Genomic DNA, 17,022 nt, shown 5'->3' on the forward strand with positions numbered 1-17,022 from the left:
ACTGACGCAGGTCCACCCCAGCAAAGTTCCTTGTCGACACTGACATGGACGTTGACACCAAGGTGTCTGAACATGTTTCGTCTTTCCCCTGGTTTAATGCTGAAATCGTTTTCGTCAATTTGGCTTTTACCATCCACACAGTTCGATCCACTGTTTGAAGACTAAGGACAATACCTCGCTTGGTGGGGGAAGGTTTTCCCCTTGTCACTGTCAAATTCCTTATGTGAATAGCAGTGTCCCCTTTCCATAACTTGGCCACCACGTAGACGTTAGTTCCAAGTTCTAGACGACATCTCGCTTCATCACTTGTGGAACAGGCCATCTCTGGATTGAACGTAGATCTGATCGTTTTCGGCGAGCGAATGATAATGAAACCGTATCTAGCCTTTTTATACTCTTTCGTGTTAGTCTAAGTAGGTCAGGGGCCGGTCTAAGTAGGTCAGGGCCGGGTCAGTAGGACGTTGTACACTGCACAGTAGGCCAGTCTAAGTAGGTCAGGGCCACGAAAAGTAGGTCATGGGGCTATACAGGACGAGGTCACGTGACGTCATCAAGGTCAAGGTCACGGAAAGTAGGTCATGGCGCCATACAGGCCTGCTTACTACTTACATTGTATGTTTCCATACCAACAAAGAAACTATGAAACAAGACTATAACGTCCATATATCATTATTATAAAGAGAGGGGTTAAAAAAATTACAAATTGTCATCCATGAAAAGCTAAATTATATTAACAATCAGAAAAAACTCCCTCCCCAAAACATAAACAAACAAAACAAAAAACATAAAAACATAAGTTTGATTAGGACTACCGGGCTCAGTGGTAAAGCACGATGCGCGGTCGGTCTGGGTTCGATCCCCGTCGATGGGCCCATTGGGCTATTTCTCATTCCAGCCAGTGCACCACGACTGGTATATCAAAGGATGTGGTATTTACTACCCTGTCTGTGGGATGGTGCATATAAAATATTCCCCTTGCTGCTAATCGAAAAAGAGTAGCCCACGAAGTGGCGACAGCGGGTTTCCTCTCAATATCTGTGTTATCCGTAACCATATGTCTGACGCCATGGCATATAACCGTAAATAAAATGTGTTGAGTGTGTCTTAACTAAAACATTTCTAGCTTTTTTTTCTTTGATTAGGACTATGGCCCAGGTTTCGAACTTTATAGATGTGATCAACATAATCACCAAATCAGTTTCTAGACTAGCGACTCAACTTACTGTCCTCGATGGTTGGCAGCTTTGCGACCTTCTCAAGGCCACCCGAGTGTTGCGGTCTTATGGCATACAATTGCCTGAAACTTGAAATTATAGTCTTTAATGAGACAGTATATGTATAAGGCACAATAATAAAATAGAAGGATCAGCTTCTTGCAAGTTCAGTTTATGACATTTGTGAGATAGTGCACATTCTCAAAACAAACAAGTTAAAACTGAGAGCTGGTGATAACAAGAACAGTTTATGTCCCGAAGTCACAATTTTCAGAGAAAAAAAAAGTTATATGATTTTGCATCCATTCTTTTGCATGTATGTCCCTACTACCACAAAATAAATAAATTAATTTAAAATAATACATGTAATAATAATATAATAATTTTTTTTTTTTTTTAAAATAACAAGACAAGAATTGTAATACTGATATGAATAAATGTTGTTATCATGATTCGCACAGCATTTTCCTTTAATTCGAACTGTAAAAGTTCACCCCACCCCATCCCCGCACCCTACAAAAATGGGAGCCTGTACGCCAAATCCGTATGTGTAAATCAGTCACAAACTATTATACAATATATAATCAATTTGGTGTTTGAATATGATATTCTATGGATCTCTGATCTAAAAAAAAAAAGAAGTAAAAAGTTGTATCTTGATATGTAAATTCAACATCTCCATTTTTACACAATTTATTTGGGCCAATCTCAACATAATGTTGGTAAATTTAAGCAATAAATGGTTTAAGGGTTTATAAAGGTTTCTATTAAGACACTTGCTTATTTAAGCTACAACAAATCTTATGTTAATTGCGCAAACCGTGCTCTAGAAAACAAACGTCAAACAAAAGAGAATAGTGGACTGCCATCATTTGTGGAATCAGTGATTGTAACAATGTCTGATAGTCGGCTCCAATATATTTAACGAGATACTTACCGTTGAAGGTTTTCCCTGTTTCATTATTTCGATCGCTTTCCTTCTTAGTTCAGAGCACTCCTGTAGTAAAAATAATGATAATGACAGTTAATAGTAATAAAAAAACAAGCATTCTGGTATTACTGCTAAAACAATAAATGTTCACTACTGGGCCAAACAAATTTTCCTATTAGAGAGCAAACCCATTACGTTTTTCCATTAAAAGCAAGGGATATTTTATATGCACTATCCTACAGACAGGATAGCTCGTACCACGGCATCTGGTATACCAGTTGTGGTGCACTGGCTACAGCGAGTAATAGTCCGATGAACCCACCGATGGGGATCGATCCCAGATTGACAGCACATCAAGCGAGCGCTTTACCACTGGGCTACGTCCTGCACCATATGCGCCAAGATACATCTAACACATAGTAGTAAGTTTTCGCAACAACACTAGTACTGTTATGGATACTGATAGCTGATCGTATCGGTAACAGCTAGTACTAATCGTTTTGCTAGTTTCGCAGATCGGGACGATTAGAGAGTAATAGTGACCATTTAAGCGGCCCATCCACGTGCAATATTATTGACTCAATAATATTGACTCAATATTATTGAAAAATGTTTCGGGCACAATCGATTCAATAGTATTGTGCAATAGTTATGGTCATTTGCTCTGAAGACGTCGTCTGAACCGCATGCCATGGAGCCGGACATCGACAGTGATACAGCATTATCTCTTGCTCTTGTGTTTGCTTTTGATAGAAAAAAAAAGAAAAGGAAACTCCCGCGAATCTGGATGAAAAACTGGTTTCGCCGACGACATGACTTCACCCACGAAAGGCTACTACAGGAACTGCGTTTAAACGAACCAGATGATTACAGGAACTTCCTCCGAATGGATAGCACTACATATGATGAACTACTTGCGATGGTTACTCCCATCATACAAAAAGAGGATACCATTATGCGTGATGCTATTCCCACAAGTCAACGCCTATCAATAACCTTACGATACTTAGCCACTGGGAACACATAATAAGATTTGAAATTCACCAGTGCCATATCACCGCAATCAATTGGAAAAATTGTTATGGAAACCTGTGAGGCCATTATATCCTGCTTGAAGAATTATATACGCGTAAGTATGATCTTATTGTGATGTAAAGATTTGCAGCCAAAACACAAAGTAAAATGTAAACTACACATATCATTTTAAACTTTTATTCCTTTTGAACAGACAATACAATTGAGGCCAATGCGTTTGGGTATACAAGTTGCTATGGCTGGAAATTTGCAAAATAATGGCCAAGAGCCGACTGAGAAAGATCTGCTTGATCTTGCTCATAAATGGCCTGGCAACGGTAACTTCCTGAATTACCCATACCTGGCGGAGTAACGGAATTACCGCCTCCGATACTGTATGGAGTACTGGGTCTACTACTAGCGGAACTGTATGGAGTACTGGGTCTACTACTGGCGGAACTGTATGGAGTACTAGGTCTACTGACGGGGTTATTTACTGGCACAGAATAATACGGAGTAGGTCTACCAACGAAGGCATTTATTTGTACAGAATATCGGTTAAGTGTTCCCATTTGTCCTTCAAAGATAATGTCATTTATAGCCTTCTTTGCCAGCAACTGTTGATTGTGGGACATTTTGGAGAGTTCAGATGCCCATGCCTTTGCAATTGGCAGATTTTCATCATTTGGTTCACTTAGGCGTTTACACGCTAAAGAAAGTAGTTCCTGCCGTTGATCTTCGTTGTCTGTTTTGGTAATCTTCCTTTTCTTGTTTGGCTTACTGGTTGAAGTGTTCGGGACTTTCGTTACAACATCAATCTGAAATGATATTTAATGTGTCACTTGTATTTTCAGCTACCGGCCACAGAAGAGGAATGGATTGAAGTGGCAAAGGACTTCGAATTGCGATGGAATTTCCCTCACTGCCTGGGAGCAATCGATGGCAAACACATCAGCATAAGAAAGCCCCCTCATTCGGGGTCTTTTTACTATAACTACAAGAAGTTCTTTAGTATTGTGCTAATGGCCGTAGTTAATGCGAACTACGAATTCCTGATGGTAGATGCGGGAGTAAACGGCCGCGTCTCTGATGGAGGAGTCATCACCCATACTGATTTCGGACATATGTTGAGCAATAATACTCTCAACATTCCGCAACCCGCACCCCTCCCTGTGGGCCCTCGCGCCCTTCATCCTTTTACTTTCGTGGGGGACGATGCTTTTGCTATGACCGAGAACTTGTTAAGCCCTATAGCCCATCGGCTGCATGCAGGTTGGACTTGCAACAGCGCATTTTCAACTATCGTTTGAGCCGTGCGCGTCGAATTGTAGAAAACGCCTTCGGGATTCTTGTCTCTCGATTTGGCATACTCCAAAGGTCCATACTACTTTCGCCGAAAAAACCTCAACTGTAACTTTAGCATGCTGTTATCTACATAACTTTCTGAGAAGGAAAGTTGCTTCATATATCACACGTGAATCTGTCGATTGGGAAGACAAGGAAGGAGATGTTCAGGACGGCTCATGGCGGCAACAAAACTTACCAATACATGACTTACAGGCAAACACTAGTCGAAACTCCACAAGGGATATGTACCGCGACTTCTTCTGCAGTTATGGGGCTGTTCCTTGGCAATGGAACAAGTGTTCTTAATCATACCATTGCTTATCAATTAACATCTGTGTTGTACTGAATGATTTCCCTCATAGGTATATCGGATGGCCCATTAAATGTTTAAAATATTTTGCACCGTAATTCTCTACAACTGCTGCACATATAATGATGTAACTTACAGAGAACAAATGATCATCATGTGTCAAAATATGCCATGCCGGGAAGTTTAAAATGGTTGAGGTTGTTTCAGGTCACTAGATATACAGATGTAATAAAATTGTTCCCAGAGAAATAGGCTGAACATTGTCTTTGGGCCATTTTATTGGACCACCCTGTATGTAATTAAACTGATTAGGCCACTGTAATTACCCATAGCGGGCAGTGAACTGTACATCTTTCATTATGTGATAAATCACAAATTTATTAATTGATCATTGTGAAACACAAAGTGTTGTAAGATATCATTTGGCATAGTGTAAACTTCTAATTTCTAATAAATATTTCATACTAACCAAGTCACCCTCGTCTTCTTCGCTGACTTCTGCTTCTGTTTCTGCAGTCATTTTTATCAACTGACAGATTTTGCCGGTGTCTCCTGGTCCTGCAAAAAGTTCATGGCATCAAAATACCACTGGGTGGATTCGTAGATGTCATCCGTACTGGTGCCGGACTTCATTGACTGCTGCACCTTGTTGAGTTCTTTGCGGTAATTTGTTCGCAGAGAATTGAACTTTTTGGTCAAGTCCTCCCTCGACGCTGTATGGTACTTCTGTTTGTATTTCGCAAGCAAAGTGTCATACGCGGCATCCTTTTTGTTTCTGTCGCTGTACTCTTTACTTTTCACCTTCCACAACGCTGGTAGACTGCGATACACCTCAATGCATTCGAGGAGGAACTTCCGCTCCTCTTCTTTGGACATCGTGCCTCTATGGTGTCCTGATGTAGAGTGACGAATATTGTGTCAATATTATTGGCAGGACCCATCCACTATCCAATAATATTGCGCAACCGTCAATAAAAATCTAATGATTTTGATTTTGCTCAATATATTGTGCAATGCTTCAATATGACAGGTAGACGGTCAATATTATTGCGCAAACCTGAATATTGCACAATAATATTGCACGTGGATGGGCCGCTTTACGTGTATCAGGGCTTTTTATCGTAAAGAGCGGGAAGCAAACTCCCGTTTCTAGTGACGTCACAATCTACACTCAAAGTCTATTCGCATTCCTCTCAAACTGTTGACTGTATTTACGAGGACGCAGTAATCGGTGCACATGTGGAGAGGTGCTTTAATACAGAGAAGAAGATAAAAGGTTGCAAACTTTACAGTTATTTTTGCCTAAATAAGGATTAGCAGGCCCCTAACCAGCCTGTCAAATGGTGTGAGGGATGGGGGAATCGAATTTGAATCAGATGGAACTCATGCGGAGGGCGTAGTCCGACAAGGCGAGCGCCAAAGACATGTAGCCCATGACGGAGTGTATGTGTGTGGAAGGGGGGTCCTTCTCCAGAGAAATTTGGAATATTTACCTCTCTTTAGCGCGATCATGGCTTGTTTTTTTTGCTTTTGAAGGGCTCTAAAACCAGCGCATTTGGTTTATTTACTTGGCACTTCCCATGAAATTAGTAGGCCTAATTAATGTACCTGTCTTTTTTCGTGCGACGAGTTAACCCCTCCCACCCCGTCGCAAAAGTGCCCGAATCTGGATTACAACGTTTATTCATATTAGTATTACTTCCAAATAGCTATATAGGGTTGCAAACGAATCGCCAAACATTTTAAAGGTCCGATGCGGGCACGGCACAAGACTACTTCATCCTTCCTGCATCGCCTGTAGGATGACTGCCACTCTCCCAGGACTGCCTTGACAGAATGAAGCTTGTTCGCAACCGCACCGTCTCAATCAATCGTCTTGCCAAGTCGAAAAGATATATAATATTGGTTAATATGAAATTTAAAATCACTATATAATATTGGTTAATATGAAATTTAAAATCACTGTAGGGAACACCAACATGGACACGGGTCAAGTTCAAAGTAGACTTGTTACTGACATAGGACCTCTTGGTGTACATCGTATCATTGTTTTCAGTGTGTTTCTATTTTTATATAATGAAAAGAAGGTTGCACTCTGTGTATCGACCTTCGATGGCTTTTGAATTGGTACCTCAGTTGCGTCTGATATTACTCTAGTTTGATCGAATTGCTTTGCAAAATTGAGTGGCGTGTGTTGCAAGATGACATGTTTGCTTTGCCATATATTTAGCACTTTCAACTGAAAATACATGAAATTGCCCCCCAATTATTAAAAATGCTGGAAACGGTTCTTGCACCAATATTTCCAAGTCTTACCGACGCCATATAACCGTAATTAAAATGTGTTGTGTGCGTCGTTAAGTAAAACATTTCCTTCCTTCTTTCGCTTGTCTCAGTTTTATCAAGGTTAAAAAAATAAGTTGTTTTTTGGATATAATACTTCAAATTTCTCATCCAGCTCATTGACAGCAGGACTAAAAATATTTAAAAAACCCAGCCAAAAATGACTAATCATCAAATCCTGTAGAAATTTATAGACCTGGAATCAAATTGAAAATGTTCAACAACTTTTGATAAAAGAATATAACATTGTATTGCTGTCGAGTTACTACATACGTAGTTATTTTCCTTCTGTGTTTCAACATGTGACTCATTTTCATTGTAACTGTTAGTACAATCTGTGCTGGATACAATTTCCTCGTGTGAAACATATAATACAGGTGTACTTTCTGACATAAATTCACATGTAGAAGGTGCAGGTACTCTTTATTTACGGCGTTGTGCAGCAGAACTTTGTGTACAGCTGAAGCTGAATATTGACGGAACTACTCCAGGTTTAAATCTTTTCCTTTCTCCTAAATGTGTACATATAAGTATATTTTATTAAAGAATTATTGCAAATACCATGTTAATATTATGATTTTTAAATACTAAGATTTCAGTCAAACCATTTTGATGTTATTTCAGATACTGTAATGAAAGTTACAAGTGTTGCTTGTTGGTCATAAAGAGATAAACAGTGTAACAATTTTGTATTTATATTTTCAGTGTCTGTCAAAACGTATAGCAACCACTTCTAAACAGTAACTGACTTGATCGCGTGATAGTAAACCTCGGCCTTTTCCGTAAAGGTTACAACAAGTTCTTATTAAACTATGATGTAGTTCATGGCCATCCCGAATCAAGTTAATCATAAAAATGTCGGAAGATGGTTTTCCGCAACCGAAAAAATTGAAGCAATTAACAATATTCGCTGCATTTTCTTCAGCCCAGCCCCAAGGTAAAACCCCAAACACATGGTCTAGTTTATCACCACTAATTGTAAAAAAAAAAAAAAAAATAATAATAATAAAAAAAGATCAATGAATGAATGTTTAACAACACCCGAACACAAAATACAAATCGGCTATTGGGTGTCACAAATGGTAAGTATATGAAAATATTATTTATATATATTTATGTAAAACCAGTGTAAGAAGCTGTGGGGAGAAGTATAATACAATACATAAAATCGAGGTAAGTAAACCTTAAAACTTTGTATATAGAAGTCAAAATGTTTCAAAAACTTTACAATTAATTCTGGATGGAATTTAAAGGATTCCAAAACATTTCTGTTGCCAAATAAGGTAACTCCGCATACCTCCCTCAACTCGTCAAAGGCAGTGATCAGATGCAGAGATTTGGAAGGTGTTACTGAAGAAGAAATCTGCGAAAATTTAAGTTCTCAGGGTGTTACTGCGGTGAGGAGGATAAAGGTTCGTCGAAACAATGACTTGTTACCGACGAATACTTCGAACTTTATAGATGTGATCAACATAATCACCAAATCAGTTTCTAGACTAGCGACTCAACTTACTGTCCTCGATGGTTGGCAGCCTTGTGACTCTCTCAAAGAGGCCACCCAAGTTTAACACTTCAGTAAATTCCAAAACTCTGCTATCCTGATAGAACGTTTGCTTATTGAAATACACTGTTTAACTCAATATCCAGTCTATTTCTAAACGCCGTACAGCAATTTACTAAAACAAAACTATTCTTTATGATGTAACATTTATTTTTTTAAATTTCAGTAGGAGCCAGGACGTGACTTTTTGTTCAGTTTACTTATACAACTAATAAATGATATGTATATATGTATGTGTTTTTATCATAAAATCATAATTAATTGAACAGTCGTTGTGTCAAATAAAAGTTCTCATACAATATTCATATAATATACTTTTATAACCAGTGACCATACTGTCAACAGCATTGTTTATCCTGATGTTTAAGTCTGGTGTTATTTGTCTTACCTTTACATTACAATACATGTACAAACTAAAAATATGAAGTATAGGTAAAACGTTTTCGCTGGCTGCAACATAAACTTTTGCATTTAGCTCAACATTGATTGTACAAATGTAGCTACATTTCTCATAAATTACATGTCCTGCATCAGTAAAGCCTTATTTATAGTTCTATCTATGAATGTTTACCTCCGTGCACGTCAAAATTTGTTTTTCAACTTTATTATTTTAAAAGTTTAATTTAATTTTTGGAAGTTTAATGTTTTAAAAATTTTGTTAACATGCATTGAGATAGATATATACAGATACGCTATCAATGATAGATATATACAGATACGCTATCAATGACAGTGTCACACTGAATAAGTTTATGGCAGGCCAGACATTTAATTCTGTAGAATTCTTGTTTGCAATTTGCCATATATTTTAGAATTAATATATTATATTTTGCCTTTTGTTGGTATTTTTACGATCATCTGATTTAAATGGAATTCAAAATATGAACCCCAGTCAGTACAGAAATTATAGTTTTTGGACAGTTTCTTCTTTCTGTTCATCATTATCTGATTTCGACCCCCATCAGTGGGCCCATTGGGCTATTTCTCGCTCCAGCCAGTGCACCACGACTGGTGTAATAAAGGCCGTGGTATGTGCTATCCTGTCTATGGGATGGTGCATATAAAAGATCCCTTGCTGCTAATCGAAAAGAGTAGCCCATGAAGTGGCGACAGCGGGTTTCCTCTCAAAATCTATGTAATCCTTAACCATATGTCCGACGCCATATAACCGTAAATAAAATGTGTTGAGTGTGTCGTTAAATAAAACATTTCCTTATTTTCCATTATCTGATTTATAGGCCAAACTATCAACAATGTATATTAATATAAACTTGATGGAGGACAATAGCAAAAATCTCAACGACACACATGATTTGAATTCCCCCAACCCAAGTTTTATCTTCCACATATATCTTTATCAATTACATCCTTCACTCAAGAAATTATGGTTTATATATTCAAATTCATGTTTGGATACCTGTATCTGCCAAGGAATAAACTTGAGATTTTAGTAGCACGTTGTATTTGAACAATTCTTTGACACAATATTTATTGTATGTGTACACCAGTTTGGATTCACAAAATGGAACATTTGGTATAAATACAATATTCTTCTAATAGTAATTATATATATATATGCAAACATGGATAGTAGTAGTCGGAATAAAAAAGCATATGCATGGGAGACAATTCTTTTTAAGGTTTACGGAATTTATCCGTAATTTATTGTATTAATTTGCAATTTTTTTTTAGAAGACTCATTTTGTCCTTTGTCACTCCCTAAATGAGTATAAAGGCCCTCAGCCTATAGGAAAAATAGCACTGTGATATACCATATGTTTTCAAAGGATACAGTGTAACTTGCTGGTTGTATCGCCTCCGAAAGTGCAGGTAGCAGGATTGCGAAATTTACAATTAGTAATTAACCTTCAAGGAGCTAGGTAATGATTTGAAACCCATTAGGCGGCCAGCTCCATCCATTCCGACGACTGCTTACATGACGAGTGTCTATCTCGTCGGGTTGAAGCTTATCCATCTTGGTTAATTATCACTAAAGAAACGAGTAGACATTTCAATCAATCACAAAACATAACTGATGTAAGTACCCCTCTAATGATGATAGAACAGAACAGAACTTTATTTCACTCAGGCCGCTATTCAACGGCATATAAGGTACATTAACAATAATTATATGACAGTGACAAGATGGAGTTTACAGGAGAAAATGTATATGTACAAAATCAAAACTAAAATATTGATAATAATAATAATAATACAAAATGAAATATACTTCTAATAGTAATGATCTAGATATGTGTAAACATGGATTGTAGTAGTCGGAATAATGAATGAATGAATGAATGTTTAACGACACCCCAGCACGAAAAATTCATCGGCTATTGGGTGTCAAACTATGGTAAATGGAACAAACATTTGATGATCACCATCAGTATAAAAATTCAACAGCTAAATAAAAACACAGTGTAAAGGACTGTGTAAAAATACAAATATCACAGATAGATACAATTAAAATTTAGAATAAAATTCAGTATCACGTAAAAATTGTAAAATAATTTGTGGATGGAATCGAAAGGATTCCTTCACATTTCATTGACAAAATAAATCTTTTCGAGTTACTGACAAATGTGTACACTCCACCAAAATGTGGCGTACCGTCAGAGTACACTGACGGTGCTCACACTGAGGTGGAGGATCCTTCTTCAAAATAAATGAATGGGTCAAATATGTATGACCAATGCCAGCACGACACAAGCCTATTTCATCCTTCCTGCACTGTATAGGAGGACAGCCACTCTCCCAAGACTGGCTTGATAGAATGAAGCTTGTTCACAATCGCACCGTCCCAATCATGTTGCCAAGTCGAAAAGATAAATTAGTTGATATTGTGTTTAAAATCAGTATAAGGTACACCATCCCTGGCATGAGGCAAATCCAAAGCAGACGGCAGCAGAATCTGCCTTTTCATTATCCCTGGTGCCAACATGGGCTGGGCACCCAACAAAATACAACATCTTTATACACACTTTCGTATCACCATCCCAATTAAATATGGTCCAGCTTCATATTTCGTAAAGCTTGAAGACACAAAAGTGTGTAAAAATAATAAATTTGGATGCACTAGAATCCTTTAGTTCTTCCAAGATTTAATGACTGCCAAAACTTCAGCACTAAAAATCGATGCTAAGTCATGCAGTCTCATGGAAAGTATTGTGTCTGATGGGAAAAACTGTAGCATAAGCCACAGAATTTCCATCCCGTGATCCATCTGTATACACAGGAATGTAATCACGGTACTTGTCTTGAATTTCTATGAAAAACTGTTTATACACAACAACATCTATACGATCTTTCTTCAGATGCGCCAGAACAAACACAATTTTAGGTGGTGTAATACACCATGGTGGTAAAACAAAATATGAAGGAGTGTCCAAAGTGTCTGATAAATCAGTGTTGGAAAGCGATAGAAAACGCTTACTGCGAAGACCAAATGTACGAATAGCATTTGGGCTGGCATCAAACAACTTCATATATTTGTTATTAAACACCGCATCATGTGTAGGATGTTGTGGTAAAGAGTTAATCTTGATAGCATACTGCAGAGAAAGCTTTGCACGTCTAGCACCCAAACAAGGTCCGTGTTCATCAACGTACAAGCTCTCTACAGATGTTCTAAATACACCAAGACATAGCCTAAGTCCCTGGTTGTGGATAGGATCTAGCATCTGCAAGTAAGACTTGCGTGCCGACCCATACACAATGCATCCATAATCTAGTTTAGACCTCAAGCCCTTCTTTTTAACATATTTAAGATGGGGCACAAAAGATAGCTTCCTGTCAAATATAACCCCTAGAAATTTAGTCTCCTCCACAACCAAAATCGGATTTTTGTCCAAAAACAACTGTGGATCTAAGTGGAACCTCTTTTCTGGCAGATATGCATACATACCGTTTTTGCCTTTGAGAATCGAAAGCCATTGTCAGTTGCCCATTGATGAAGTTTATTCAAACAAAGCTGCAACTTACGTTCAATGATACTCATATTGGATGATCTATAGCAAATCTGAAAATCATCGGCATATAACGAGTGTGACGGAATATGCTCTTTTTTTTTTTTCGCCTGTGGCGATGTTAATGGTTTTAGAGGGTTGTGTGCAGCGTGGTTACGTAATACCACCGCGCGACGGTTTGTCGAGCTGTTCCCAATATGCACTTAGACTAGGTGGGCACCTTATTACGTAATACCTCCGCGCGACCGTACCCCTCTAATACACACTTAGACCAGGTGTGGAGACCATGTGGCCAGTAGTTATGTAATACCTACGATAGTGCGGTTTTACAACCGTGATTTTTGGCGTACTAGGCGACAGTAAGTCTGGCCATCTAAGGAAAAATACCGTCTCTGGGAGTTGGGGCAAATTCACATGTTAGGTAAGGTGCAGCGTTGTGCCCCCAGGCGATATTCGCTGTCTCTCAGATTTTTGAATAAATAGATAGGATTTTAGAGATATCGGGGAGAAACATAGGAAGGCTGCAGGGGAACGGACGAAGTAAATTGTAGGCTTCACTGTTCTAAAAATATATAAAACTTAGCCGGTCATCCTAGAGGACCTAGGTAAACTGTATGTTATTGTCTTTATTGTGATAGGTACCAGTATTAATTCTGTATTACAAGGTTACTGAATGAGTAGTTAAAGGTTAATTAAAAAATTAACCAGTTAGGAATAGAGTTGTAATTCCTTTATTAATTAAGTTCCCCTGGCAGTGTTTCTCAATTATCACACGTGTGTGATTAGTTCCGGGTTGTTATTATTATTATTCTTGTAAGTAATTAACTGCGGCAAATATATTTGTCAGCGTAAGATTAATACAGATTCCAAAGTGTATTGTGTTTTGTTGTGTTTTCTAGTGAACTAACGTGCTATATTACATACACTTATATAAGATCTTATCTCTGTTATACCTAGAGCCGAGCTACTCGGGTATACACTGCCCGATACAGAGAGATCTAATAGATATACAGTTAGGAGAGATATTTGGATAATCGTGTTTTATTCAGTTACGAGTATTATAGGATCCCCGTGACAACGAGCAATCCACACCAGGTGTTAAACACTGGGTGATGCTGTTAATTTTCACAGAAAATAAAGTTACAGACAGGACATTGAGGCACACCCATCTCCTGTGGGTGAATGTCAGACAAAGTCGACCCCACACGAACTTAAGATATATCTTTTAAAAACTGAGATATAAAAACAGGAAGTCGACCTCTTAGGCCCATGCGATGGAGGTCTTTTAAAATCCCATACTTCCACGTGGTATCGTAAGCTTTCTCGAAATCAAAAAACACTCACACCAAGTGCTGATTGTGGATGAAAGCTTCCCTACAAGATGATCAACCGAGCTACGTCTAGATCTGAACCCACATTGCACGTTAGGTAAGCAATTTGTGGGATTCAAGATACCAAACAAGTCTAGGATTGATCATTCGTTCCATGGTTTTACAAATGCAACTTGTGAAAGCAATAGGGCGATAGCTAGTAGGATTGGTTGGATCCTTACCAGGCTTGGTAATAGGAATGATAATAGCTTTCCTCCAATCAGATGAAAAGTCTTCAGAAATCCAGATGTTATTAAAAATATTCAAAAGAACCATCAAAGATGATTCAGGTAAATGTTTTAATAACTGATAATAAATTTCATCTGGTCTTACTGAAGTATCATGGGCTCTACGAAGAGCATCCTGCAATACCTCCATAGAAAAAAGCCTGTTGTACACTTCAGCATTTTCAGATGAAAAATTAATGGACTGCTTTTCAGCTTTAGTTCTGACAGATGTAAAGGCATCTGTACTGAAAGCAGAAGATGAGTTATGAGAAAAGTTGTCTGCCAATGCATTGGCAATGTCACGATGAGACGTGACATCCATGTCATTGACAGACAAATGATGAACTGTATTACTGGATTCTTTACCTTTGATATTACGGATCCTATTCCAGACAGATTTCACCGATGTTTGTGAATTCAACTTGGAGACAAAAGTTCTCCAAGATGTTTTCTTACTCTGTCTAATCTCTCTGCGAGCCTTGGCCCTGGCAATACGAAATGCATCCAGGTTATCCCCAGTAGGTTCACGTTTGAACCTCTCAAGTAACCTGTTTCGCTCTTTGAATGCATCTTTGCACGTATCATTAAACCATGGTTTATTGAAACGCTTTGGCACTGCCGAAGTCTTAGGAATAGTTTCATCTGCAATGTCCTTCAAGATGGAAGTGAACAAAGACATGGGATCGTCAACATAAATAATGGCAAATTGTTGCAGACAAGTGCTGCACAGATGTTGAAACTGACCCCAATTTGCCTTCGCCAACCTCCCTTTGAACCCTTTCAAGTGATGGTTGTCCAGCATTCTCCAAAATAATGGGAAAGTGGTCACTACCACAAGGGTCTGAACCAACTTTTCAGGAGAAACCAAGAAAGAGTGAAGGACTACAAAGGGTTAAGTCTATAGAAGTGAAAGAACCACTTGCAGAATGAAAATATGTACGACTTTTATCCTTGAATAAAAGTAAGTAATTTTTGAGAATTAAGTCTTATAATTGTTTACATCTAATATTTACATCCTCACATCCCCACAAAGTGTGGTGACCATTAAAATCTCCCATAATAATAATAAAGGGAGTAGGGAGCTGATTAATGAGATCTTGAAGATCTCTTGAATTAAAATTAAAATAGTTTCGAGGAGGTAAATAAACTGAACACAGAGTTATAGTTTTATGAGCCGTGACCTTTACAGCCACAGCTTGTAAATGTGTAGTTAATGCTACCATACTCTGAGGAATGTTTTTATTAACAAGAATGGAAACATCCCCAGATGCTCTATTTTCAGTTTCTTGAAATTTATGATAGAGGTTAAATCCTCTCATTGAAATATGATCACTGTCCTTCAAGGACGTTTCCTGAAGACACACTGCAAGAGAATTATGTTTTTGAATTAAAAGACTTAATTCATCAAAATTGGGCTTCCACTGAATGACTGAATTAACCATTAGGGGGAAGTACGGGAGTTATCTTTGGCTTTCGAGATCTTTGTGATTGTGGACAATCATCTGGCACTATATCCATTTGATCATCCACATCAGCCAAATCTTCAAAAGGATCGTTGGTCGGAACCAACTGTTTTTCATATTTCTTCAGACGTCCTGAAGAAGAATCCTTATTGTGCTTTTTAAGGTCTTTACGTGGCGGAGGCTTACTGAGACCTGGCTCCCCAGAAGATGAGCCTCTTGATGGATTTGTAGAATCCAAAGACACCTGGGATGATTTGGAAACTTGTTTATTAGCAGCTTTTGTAGTTTGCTTTTGAACTTTTTCAATATTAGAAATTTTCTTAAATTTATCCTCACCATTAGGCCATGTAAGGTCTGTCTGAATGGCTATACTGGTTGTAGATACGTTCACAGCAGGTGCATACGATTTACCAGCTGCTGGGGATATTGATGCTTCCACAACCTTTCTAGCCTCTGTGAAAGAGAGGTGTTTTTCAACTTTCACATGTTGTACCTCTTTTTCCACTTTCCACCTTGGGCACTCTCGCGAGTACGCAAAGTGTTTCCTTTTACAGTTGGTACATGCGATATCATTTTGACATGCGTTGCTTTCATGGTCAAATTGACCACAACGAGCACATGTCAATCTGTTACGGCATGTATTTTGTCCATGTCCAAATCTTTGGTATTTGAAACATCGTAAAGGGTTGGGAATATACGGCACGACAGGTATATTTAAATAACCTGATTTGACAGAATTTGGAAGGGTTGGCATATTGAATGTAAGGATTAAGGTGTTCGTCGAAACCAGTTCATTGTTCTGACGGACCTTAATCCGCTTGACTGATGTGACACCTTGTGAGGAGAGATTTTCGCAAATCTCATCCTCACTGACTCCTTCCAAAGCCCTAGACCGAACTACTCCTTTACAGGAATTAAGACTAGTGTGAGGACTGACTTTGATGGAAATATTACATAGATGTTTTGATTTAAGAAGATTTTTGGAATGACTCTGTTGAACATTCGACCAACAATGAGCCATTCCTTAATTTCTTAACACTTTTGGACTCGCCGGCCAAGACTTCGAGCCCGTTTTGAATCGCAAAAGGCGACAGTTTCTTCAAGGCCTCATCATCAGTAGACCCGATGACAAGAAACCATGACCAGGATTTTGAGGAAAGCACTCTGTAAAAGAGTCCGAAACTTCGGTGTGGGCCCTTTTCAGGGTCCCATCAATTGATATTAAATTGCCTGAAGCCATAATTTAGCTCATACAATTAATCAACCATGCCCCC

At 38.3% G+C, this 17,022-nt stretch overlaps 2 protein-coding genes across 2 annotated transcripts; both read right to left on the bottom strand.

Moving 5' to 3' along the window:
• Positions 1 to 3,246: 3,246 nt before the first annotated feature.
• Positions 3,247 to 5,692, bottom strand: LOC121389692. Its single transcript, XM_041521342.1, has 2 exons — positions 5,351 to 5,692; positions 3,247 to 3,977 (listed from the first exon to the last, which is right to left on the bottom strand). Exons 1-2 carry the CDS (start codon positions 5,690 to 5,692, stop codon positions 3,414 to 3,416), a joined length of 906 nt encoding a protein of 301 aa, XP_041377276.1. The 3' UTR covers positions 3,247 to 3,413.
• Positions 5,693 to 15,719: 10,027 nt separating this feature from the next.
• LOC121389693 lies at positions 15,720 to 16,769 on the bottom strand. The gene has a single exon (XM_041521343.1). It carries the CDS (start codon positions 16,767 to 16,769, stop codon positions 15,720 to 15,722), a length of 1,050 nt encoding a protein of 349 aa, XP_041377277.1.
• Positions 16,770 to 17,022: the final 253 nt, after the last annotated feature.

The sequence above is a fragment of the Gigantopelta aegis genome, chromosome 15, assembly GCF_016097555.1.
Source record: "Gigantopelta aegis isolate Gae_Host chromosome 15, Gae_host_genome, whole genome shotgun sequence".
NCBI classification, from domain to species: domain Eukaryota; kingdom Metazoa; phylum Mollusca; class Gastropoda; order Neomphalida; family Peltospiridae; genus Gigantopelta; species Gigantopelta aegis.